This window comes from Pseudophryne corroboree, chromosome 2 (assembly GCF_028390025.1).
Source record: "Pseudophryne corroboree isolate aPseCor3 chromosome 2, aPseCor3.hap2, whole genome shotgun sequence".
Classification (NCBI taxonomy): domain Eukaryota; kingdom Metazoa; phylum Chordata; class Amphibia; order Anura; family Myobatrachidae; genus Pseudophryne; species Pseudophryne corroboree.
Genome location: NC_086445.1, coordinates 116,990,477 through 117,001,943, shown reverse-complemented (window position 1 = coordinate 117,001,943; position 11,467 = coordinate 116,990,477). Strand labels below are relative to the sequence as shown.

Sequence of the window (11,467 nt, the reverse complement as noted above, 5' to 3'; positions counted from 1 at the left end):
ACACAGGATCTAAAAGTCTTCTATTATAATTCATGTCATTAATTATTATTTTTTTCCATTTAACTTTTATGTCAAAACTATTATATGCATGTCTACCATGTTAAAGAATTATTTCTTGTCCTTGCATATTTCAGCTTGGCAAATGGCAGGAATGGTTGGAGAAAAATCTCAATATTGACACATTCATTTGGGTTTGTAGATCACTGTTCCTTGTGCTCATTCATCATGTTCTGCTTCTCCTCCTTGTCATTGATGTGGTTGGTATGCTTCTTCAATTTCCTCCTGGACCTTCTCAAAGATGCCTTGATGATGAGATAACACAATTCCGCCACATTGAGTACCATACAAATGCCAGACACAGCAATCATGAAGAAGGTAAATACGGTCTTTTCTGTGGGCCTAGAAATGAAACAATCAACCACGTTTGGGCAAGGGTCGTCGCTGCATTTAACGAGGCGTTGCATATGGTAGCCGGTGTAGAGGAAATAGAAGAGATACATGAACGCAGCTTCGAAGATGATTCTGAACATGATACTGATGGTATAGGTCCACCATAGCGTGCCCACTATCTTAACTTTCCGCTGTTTTATGTCCTCCAGGTCCTTGGCATCGCATGGTCCCTTCCTACGCAATTTATTTTTCTCCTCATGTTTCACGTAGGCCACGTGCATTGCAACCAGCAGTGCTGGAGTGGACACAAAAATTAGCTGAAGGCACCAGAGCCTGATGTGGGACACTGGGAAGTGGTGGTCATAGCAGACATTTTTGCACCCAGGCTGCAAAGTGTTGCAGGTGAAATCAGCTTGTTCGTCCCCCCATACACTCTCTGCAGCCACCACCAGGATCATAATTCGAAATATAAATAGCACCGAGAGCCATATCTTGCCAATGCTGGTGGAATGTTTGGTGACTCCTCCAATGACTTCATAAAGGGTTCCCCAATCCATGTTGTTAGATGAGCGACTCTAGAAGAAAGAATGGAAACATATTATTTCAAAGAAAATTGTCAAAGGGCAAGAAACGTTCTGTTTGAGATAATCTATGGGTCAAAGACTATTATACCAAACTCTGACAAATGAATATAGGGGTTAGACACAATAAATGAAGAATTCAGGATCCACTCTTTGAATAGCAGGATATATTTTGGTGATCCAGGAAACTGACACCATTAGAAAGGACATAATCAGAGAGACCCCAATATCACTGCTGGGTGCAAATGTCTTTACCTGGATCCTGGAATTTGTTCAACCTTGTGTCAGTAAATGAGGTTTCATATCATGCCATGCTATGATTAAATGAAAAATCATTACTAAGATAAATACTACTATAGCAATTGTTACAATCTGTGACACACTATACATCAGAGGATCCCACGCTAGTTCATCAAGGCACCCTAACAATACAGGTTTTAAGGATATCCATGCATGAGCACATATAACTGAATTAGTACCTCAATTTGATTTAACCATCTCTGCTCAACCATGGATATTCTTAAAACCTGGACTGTTAGGGTGCCTTGAGGACCGAGCTTGGACCCACTGCTATACAGAATTACATCAGTAGAAATGGTAACATCTAAATCAGGGGTGGGGAACCTCAGGCCCGAGGCCGTATAAGGCCCTCAAAGCCACTTGATCCGGCCCGCCCAGGCTCACCTAAACGAGAGGAGATGCCAAGCGCCCGCTGAGATTTTACCACCAGCGGCCGCCCAGTTCCTCAGCAGCAGCCGGAGGCAGGAGCTTACTCCTGAGCTCCAGCTTCTGGCTCAGGCGGTGTACATGTGTGGCTGTGCGGCGCTATGGGAGAGACGTCATGACATCTCTCCCATAGTTTCAAGGAGAGGGAGAGCAGCGGTCCGGAAGCAGGAGCAGGGCTGGTGAGCATTGTGGTTTTTTTTCTTTCTTTAAATGTGTGTGTGTAAGCGGCACTACTAGGGGGCATATTTAATGGGGCATAACTACATGGGGCATAGCTAATGGGGCATAACTACAGGGGGCATATTTAATGGGGAATAACAACTGACGGGGCATATCTAATGGGCCAAAACAACTGACAGTGGGCATATCTAATGGGGCATAACAACTGACTGGGGCCATAACTACTGACTGGGGGCAGGCTAATTTTTAAGTTGATAATTTTTGTATGGCCCCCGAAGGATTTTATAAATATCCAAATGGCCCTTGGTAGAAAAAAGGTTCCCCACCCCTGATCTAAATGCTAGCCAAAACTCTAAGGTCACCTACCTGCCTCTCATTAAACTAAGAAAGGTGTACTTTACATCCCTATGATCAGTTTATAAGAAATCTGTAATTTTCTTTAGTTTCAATGCAGGAATGTTGTACATTTGGTACCTTTTCTAAATTAATTTTACTAAGCGGATACAATGCATTTCTCCTCTTGTTTCCATGCAGACTGATATGTAGACTAAATAATACAAGCGTCACCGTTACTATTATTCATTAACTACTAAAAAGTATGCCAGTAATCACTGCTTTTCCAATACGCACTGTAAAAAGATAATTGCTATGGTTAAAAATCACAAATGTATTCCAAAATGAAATTTAAATTAATCATTATTTTGAAAACATGTGTTTATAATATGATTTAATATCAGAATCTCCTCGGCTTAATATGTTAACCAGGTTTCTGCTTTTTGATGTTCCATGCAAGTCCAAAGGTCAAGTGAAAGTGTTAGCACATTGACCACTAGATGGTGATGCAGCGTTATTACTCCCCATCTAGAATTTATTGCGCTGGAATGTCAGGTTTTGTTTTAATTCGGGAGATATTTATATAACAGGTTAACATATGACTCAAGAAAGATAACAGACATTCACTTTCACCTTTTACTTTACGTCCACTGTTGAACTGACACAATGAAACTATGTTGACAGTCAGTGACGTGCGGTGAGGTGAGGCAGAGCCTTTCCAGTCATACTAATGTATAAGCCATACTAAGTCATACTAACGTATAGTTTTGACTATATAAAGCAGAGGTTCTCAAACTCTGTCCTCAGGACCCCACACAGTGCATGTTTTGCAGGTAACCCAGCAGGTGCACAGGTGTATTAATTACTCACTGACACATTTTAAAAGGTCCACAGGTGGAGCTAATTATTTCACTTGCGATTCTGTGAGGAGACCTGCAAAACATGCACTGTGTGTGCCCCCGAGGACCGAGTTTGAGAACCTCTGATATAAAGTATAAGACAATACAAAGAATATACAAGAAATATCTTCTTTGTATTATTCTAATAATTTTTATAGTCAAAACGCTGAAGTAAAAAGTTTATGGCAAGTGAGGCAGTGCCTCCCCTGACTATCTGTTCCGCTCATATCTGATTAAGTCACCAAATTTCCAGCAGTATATACTGCTGCACCTGTGTATAATGCCCACATGTATATACTGCTGCATCTGTGTATAATGCCCACATGTATATACTGCTGCACCTGTGTATAATGCATACCTCCCAACATGACCCTCTCCAGGAGGGACAGAATCCTCTGCTCCTGGACTTCCCTCTTAATTTATGATTGCCATCACCTGTGCTGAAACACCTTTCTTATCCATTCACCTGTTCAACACAGGTGCTGGTAATCATAAATAATGAGAAAAGTCCAGAAGCAGAGCATTGTGTCCCTCCTGGAGAGGGTCATGTTGGGAGGTATGATAATGCCCACATGTATATACTGCTGCACCTGTGTATAATGCCCACATGTATATACTGCTGCATCTGTGTATAATGCCCACATGTATATACTGCTGCAGCTGTGTAAAATGCCCACATGTATATACTGCTGCACCTGTGTATAATGCCCACATGTATATACTGCAGCACCTGTGTATAATGCCCACATGTATATACTGCAGTATCTGTGTAGAATGCCCACATGTATATACTGCACTATCTGTGTAGAATGCCCACATGTATATACTGCTGCACCTGAGCATAATGCCCACATGTATATACTGCTGCACCTGTGTATAATGCCCACATGTATATACTGCTGCACCTGTGTATAATGCCCACATGTATATATATACTGCTTCACCTGTGTATAATGCCCACAGAACCCTTTGGATTAAATACTGGCCCAGATTTATCAAGCCTTGAGAGTGATAAATTGCACTGTGATAAAGTACCAACCAACCAGCTCCTAATTGTCATTTTCAAACACAGCCTGTAACATGGCAGTTAGGAGCTGATTGGTTGGTACTTTATCACTGTGCAATTTATCACTCTCCAAGGCTTGATAAATCTGTGCCATTGTGTGTAAATCTGTGTAAATTTACCTCGTCGCACGTCCCTGATTACTACTGAAACCATCATAGCATAAACATACTACCACAAATAAGAACAATAAGTATATAGCTAGAATAACACACAAATAACGTATTCTGTTGTATGCGATTAAATGTAATCTGTGTTATACTACAAAAAAATGTAATCTGTGAAATGCTATATTCTCTTGTATACATCAATACCTCAAAATGTAATCTGTGATAATTGATGTTAATTCAAAATATAAAACATTTTTGTGACATATAACACAGTGCAATCTGCTGTATTCTATAAAATAAAAAGGAACAAAAATCACCTGTACACAGGTTGTCTAATACTATGTATTTTGTGTGAGTAAATGTGACACAACATGACTAACCATAATAACTGGACCCAACCAGTTACCGTTTAAGTATGGGAGAACCAGCTCTTCTCCTTACGTACACGCATAATTAAATATACATGATTAATTACCTCAGAACGGTACAGCCCTAACACAACAGATCACGGTGCGTTCTGTCCATACGCATAATATAATACAACAATGACATTTATAAGGGGTGCGGTGGCAAGACTCAAGTAGCTATTGTATTAAAGTAATGGGGTACACAATTTTATCAGAGATTATGATGTGGTTTTCAGATAGTATTGTTTCAGCAGGACAGACTTTAAACCCTTATCATTACATTGCCACTAATACTATAATAAACAAGGGTTCACATTCCCAGAGACGCTGCGTCTAGGTGTATATCTCCTACAATGGTCAGATATGGTGTAACATTGGGCCACATTCAGAGGAGGGCACAATGTCCACTGCGGTAGCAGTGGTGCAAAGTTTTGCTACTGCGCATGCGCCAAAGTCATAATGCGCACGCACGCGATGGATAAGTGACGGCGTATGCACAGAAGGCGGGATGTACTAATGTACATCGCCGCCCAGCGCCACGATGCTGATCACATATGTACTAACATATGCGATCAGCATTGCGGAGGCCAGCTCTTCCGATAAGAGCTGTCCTCCGCGATGCACAGCGGCAGCCTGACTTCCGGGATTCGGCCCCAGGAGTCAGTCTGCGCATGCGCGGGGTGACGGGGGCGGCCGCAGGGCATGCTGGGAGGGATCCGACCGGATCCCTCACACAGCGCCGCGGAGAGAAGCCCATAGGCTTCTATGGTCTATCGCCAGCTAAAGCTGGCGAACCCCGCCGCGGCGCTGATCTGGCGGCCGGGGGATAGTACATCAGGAAAATGCGGTAAACAGGGGGTTTACCGCATTTTCCGCTTAGTACATCCCGCCCAGAGGATTTAGGGGCTAATTTATCAACAAGCTTAATCATACCCAATCAGTTTTAAAACTTGTTGCGTATGATAAATGGTGCCTCAGCCAATCAGCTCCTGTCATGTGTTTGAAAACGAACAGTTGGGAGCTGATTGGCTGGAGCACCATTCATCACACACAATGAGTTTTAAAACTCGTTGCGTATGATAAAACTGATCGATAAATCAACTCCTTATTTGCAAAGTGAGTGACAGGTAGTCAGCGTTTGAGGGGGGTAACGGGGGTGGGGGGGGGGGGCGAGAAAATTGCAGGTATATCGGGACCATTTTCTGGGTGTGCCATAGTCAGCCACTGCTAATTCATACGCAGCTGGAAAGGCCCCGGGGTCTTAGGTAAGACGCTCATTCTGAGACAGCATAGGGTTGCCCAGAGGTTCTATGGTGCAACCGATGACTGCACGATGTTCCCACTTTTGTACGTAAGCGGCAGATGTGAAACGCCGGCAGTTGGCATCTTCTTCACAAGACAGCGGCTGATTTCCACAAGTCCGCTGAGTACAAAATAGCAGCTGCGCATACAACCTGGTACACCAAAGAATCGGTCCCAGTGTGTGTAATGAAGTAGATTGGTCACAGCTATGTTCTGCTATAATAAATAAATCTAGTTCGTTGGTTCAGCAATGATCCCACCTGCTTCCATAGATAGAAATCCACAAAACATGACCTGTTGGAAAAACTGGAAGGTTGAGGTTCAGAGCCACCTACTAACCGTGAGGCAGGTGTCCTAAAGTGAGCTCAGGGAGGACAGAAATCTCCCGTGCAGAAGGGGTGGACTGTAGGAGTGTAGGTGAGAAAGGCAGAATACATTGCTTTCCCATAGAAACACATTCATCTTGTGCAGAGCACCTGACAAAACGCAGCAAGCCACCGCTTTACTCTGCAGGCGTACAGGTCAACTGGGACATCCTAGGTTTTAGCCAGATATGGCTAAATTGTGGCTGTCCAGCTGTAAGAGACCACTGCCGGAGAGATTACCTCCAAAGGCCACAAAAGAGTTTGAAATCTTATTAACCACTGAGCGATCCATTGAGAAGAACCCAGGATCACTACAGAGGTTTTGCAGAAAAGTACAATGACTAGTACGGCATTACAAAGCAGCATGTAGCATACAGACCTGAACGGTCCTCCCCGCAGATGTGATTACACAGAACTAAATCTGTTCTGGGATGAGTTACTCCATGTGACCTGAATAGGCAGGTACTATACATTATAATCCAGGTGTGGCAATATACACCCTAATGAGAACTGCGTTTTGTAATGAGTGCCTCAGCTATGTTGAAACATGTATTGGGCTCAGCACACTTTCAGGATGTAAACTGTCATTGTGCTCCATATTTTACTGCTGACCTGAGGAAATTCTCCTCCAAGATGTTGAGTAACATTTAGTAAAGGACCACTTAGCCTTCCAATGGAGATTGTGCCCTGAAAGGTTTATTAATAACATTCACAACTGCATGTGGTGCATAAACAATAGAAGTGACACAGAATGGAATAATCCTGTTTGCCTGGTTATGTAGGAAGCATTTTGTCTATGCAAACCATATTTCCTGTGTGTAAGCATGCTCATGGAAACTTTATGATCCCTTTAGAGCATGGGTCTTCAACCTGCGGCCCTCCAGCTGCTGTGGAACTACATATTCCAGCATCCCCTGCCTCAGTTTTAGCATGCCTGAATAGCACAACTGTTGCGGGGCATGCTGGGATGTGTAGTTCCACAGCAGCTGGAGGGCCGCAGGTTGAAGACCAATGTTTTAGAGACTTCCAAGTCTGACAGAAAAGATGGCAAACATCTCACATTTTGCCATGAAATGGGAACTGTTAGTTTATGCTTATGGTAGTCTATATAGGAAGCAAATGTGTTACTTAAATCATGCATAAATACAAGTTTTCCACATGCTTTAAGTATCACAGCTATGCAGGTAAGGCTCAAAAGAGAAGATAATGCCACAGTCCTACATCACTGCATTATAGAGAGCAACCCATTGCTCTCAGCAGCACTTAAGATTTTATATATAATACATATATATCCTATATAATAAAAGGGGCTAATGCTGCTCCCCACCTCTATGGGGGAAATACAAGTGTTTTGTGTGCTGGCAGCTACTAGATGGCGTCCAACGGAGCAATTCAAGTATTGCTCTGTTCGGACATGCACAGTCCCCACCGCTGATATTACTGTTGTGTTGTTCCGTCATTTTGACAGGCTGGTAACTAATATATATATACTCGTACTGAGGTTGACGCATGTGCCAAAGAGAATAGGCAAGAAATTCCCGGCTGGGTCTTCACAGGAACCTGGAGCCTGTTTACGCATGCGCTGTCCCTGAAAGGAAGTTTTCTGAATAGCTGGAAAAATGTAAGTAAAAATAGATAAGAATTGCGTAGATATTAGCCGAAAATATTCAAACCAATATTGGGATGATTACTAAACACTCATCATAATGATCCAAAATTCCTTTATGCTATTAGATGGACCTGTATTTTGGTTAGGTGGCCCCTGTAGACCCTCAGCTCTGAGTGTTCAATATTAATGTCTACTTAATTAATATAAACCTCTACGTAATACTAAATCATTATTAGCAGTATTTGAATATATTGGGTCAACGCAATTGTTCTAGATCTAAAAATAAACTGTCCGCACCCAGTTTATGCCATTACGTATGGATGAAATAAATAGTTATACTTTCTACATTCCACAGACTTAGACAATTTGTGTCTCTAGATAATGCGGGACTATAAGTTACATCTGGCTGCTTAAGCATTCAGTAGCCATAAATGAAGGACCAGTCGTTAGTCAGTGACTAACTGAGATTCATGCAAGGGGTAGTTCAGCCACAAGTGAAAAGTCTCCCTCTATGTACTGTATAGTCACAGTGTAATCCAAACAATAAAAACTGCACACATCCAATGTATATAATAGTCACATGGATACTAATATACAGCAAATGTATATAATAGTGTGATATGGATACAATACCCCCCACTGTATATAACAGCAGTCAGTGTCATATGGATACTATACCCCAATGTATATCTGTATAATATACAATGCATATACGAGCTGTCTGTGTGATATGGATAGTATAACCCCAATTGTATATAATAGCAGTCAGTGCCATATGGATAATATACATCCAATGTATATAACAGCAGTCAGTGTGATATGTATACTATACCCCCAATGTATATAATAGCAGTCAGTGCCACATGGATATGATACATCCAATGTATATAACAGCAGTCAGTGTGATATGTACACTATACCCCCAATGTATATAATATCAGTCAGTACCATATAGATAATATATAGCCAGTGTATATAATAGTGTGATATAGATACTATACAGCCAATGTACATAATAGCAGTCAGTGTCATATGGATAATATATCCCCAATGTCAGTGTCATATGTATAATATATCCCCAATATACATAATAGCAGTGTCATATCGATAATATATCCCCAAATGTACTTAATAGCAGTGTCATATGGATAACACCCCCCAATGTCAGTGTCATACAGTATGTATAATATATCCCCAATATACATAATAGCAGTGTCATATGGATAACACCCCCCAATGTCAGTGTCATACAGTATGTATAATATATCCCCAATATACATAATAGCAGTGTCATATGGATAACACCCCCCAATGTCAGTGTCATATGTATAATATATCCCCAATATACATAATAGCAGTGTCATATGGATAACACCCCCCAATGTCAGTGTCATATGTATAATATATCCCCAATATACATAATAGCAGTGTCATATGGATAACACCCCCCAATGTCAGTGTCATATGTATAATATATCCCCAATATACATAATAGCAGTGTCATATGGATAACACCCCCCAATGTCAGTGTCATACAGTATGTATAATATATCCCCAATATACATAATAGCAGTGTCATATGGATAACACCCCCCAATGTCAGTGTCATATGTATAATATATCCCCAATATACATAATAGCAGTGTCATATGGATAACACCCCCCAATGTCAGTGTCATATGTATAATATATCCCCAATATACATAATAGCAGTGTCATATGGATAACACCCCCCAATGTCAGTGTCATATGTATAATATATCCCCAATATACATAATAGCAGTGTCATATGGATAACACCCCTTAATGTCAGTGTCATATGTATAATATATCCCCAATATACATAATAGCAGTGTCATATGGATAACACCCCTTAATGTCAGTGTCATATGTATAATATATCCCCAATATACATAATAGCAGTGTCATATGGATAACACCCCCCAATGTCAGTGTGACATGGATAATACCCCCCATTGTACATAATATAATAGCAGCAGTCAGGGTTTGAGTACCTGCTTAGCATCCATGCCCAGCTGTATGAAATGGCCAGTGACCGGGTGTGAGAAGTCCCTTCCTCTGGCTGCATTCTACATGTGCTTTATATTTATAAACACGATTTCATGAGATAATTGTGTTCTGGTCACTTCCTTTGTACTGAACGTGTGTACAATATTTTTGTTTAGAGACATAAACAGGATGATTCAGGACATTATTATGTACAGTACTGCAGTACAGCGGATTATTCACCCCGAGCCGCCTGCATGCAATGTACACATTACCCGGAGTACAGAGCAGCCTGTGCGAGGTGACACACAGGTAAGTAGCGCTGCTGGAATGGGGGAGGCAGGGACTTACCTATATACTCGGGATCAGGGCAATGGGCAGCAGAGACACAGCAGCAGTCCTGTCCGAGGAGCTCAGGCTGGAGGTGGCACCTCCTCGCTCACACTCTTCTTCCCTGGAACGTTCCTGCACACTCAGCCGGCTATGTACTATTTATTACTACCTATGTGGCCCCGCCCACTTCATTTGCATATCCGAAGAAGATGTTTCTACCTATTGGCCCGGACAGTACCTGCCTGGTGGTACCTGTGCCAGGCTGCTCATTCTGGAAGAGGTCTCTGCACTACGTTTCTGGAAGAGGTCTCTGCACTACGTTTCTGGAAGGGGTCTCTGCAGTCTGCACTACCTTTGCAATCTTGGTGGAACTTTTACAGAGCTGGCCAGCAGTTCGACTTTAATCACTGCGCAGGTCTTCATGGCAAAACTTATTGCAGCAAATAGAGGGGAGCAGAAAAGGCAATTATCAGATCTAAACCTCGATAATCGCTAAATATGCCTTTGTGTGCAGGGAATATGGCGATTTGTGTCTTTTCTGACTTTATTTCCAGTGTTGCTACAGTGCTACAGAATAATACAGAGTATGCAGGCAGAGGGTTACTATGATTTGCATGCAGGGAGGTAAATTTATTAAAGGTTCTAAAAATGTAAAGTGGTGATGTTGCCTATAGCAACCAATCATATTCCGTCTATAATTTTCTAGGATGCAACAGAGGAAAGATAGAATCTGATTGGTTGCTATGGGCAACATTACTTGAGTTTTAAAACCTTTAGTAAACTTACCCCATAATGTCAACATCAGATTGTTGACAGTTTTGATGTCAACATGGTAAAAATGTCGACATCATGAATGGGTTCACTGAAGCCGGTAAGCAAGCATGCGATCACTTCCAAATTCTCATCAGCACATACAGTATGTCACCACTGCTCGCATTTGGCTTATTGCCTCCTTGTCCTCATCCCTGGAGCACATGCCACACTCCAGCAATATCTAATGGTCATTGTAGTTTACCACCTTCCCTGCAGAGCTCACACTTCACAGGCAGGCAGCAGACAGTGTTACAGGGAGACTGTCCTGCTGGAGCTGTGCAGGACGGGTTACAGGGACACTTTGCTGTCACATCTGGAATGTGTAATAATGTGACTCTGAGAGAATCTA

The 11,467-nt window shown here is 41.9% G+C and overlaps 1 protein-coding gene across 1 annotated transcript in view; it reads right to left on the bottom strand.

The window, feature by feature from the left end:
* Positions 1 to 10,449, bottom strand: part of GJB2 (gap junction protein beta 2) — an 11,291-nt gene extending 842 nt beyond the window's left edge. The window contains exons 1-2 of the mRNA XM_063951648.1: positions 10,324 to 10,449; positions 1 to 965 (exon numbers count right to left, since the gene is read on the bottom strand). The exon at positions 1 to 965 is cut by the window's left edge and continues 842 nt beyond it. Of these exons, the coding sequence (XP_063807718.1) occupies positions 201 to 947 (747 nt within the window). The 5' untranslated portion in view covers positions 948 to 965; positions 10,324 to 10,449 and the 3' untranslated portion in view covers positions 1 to 200. The remainder of the gene's footprint in view (positions 966 to 10,323) is intronic.
* Between the last annotated feature and the right edge of the window lie 1,018 nt (positions 10,450 to 11,467).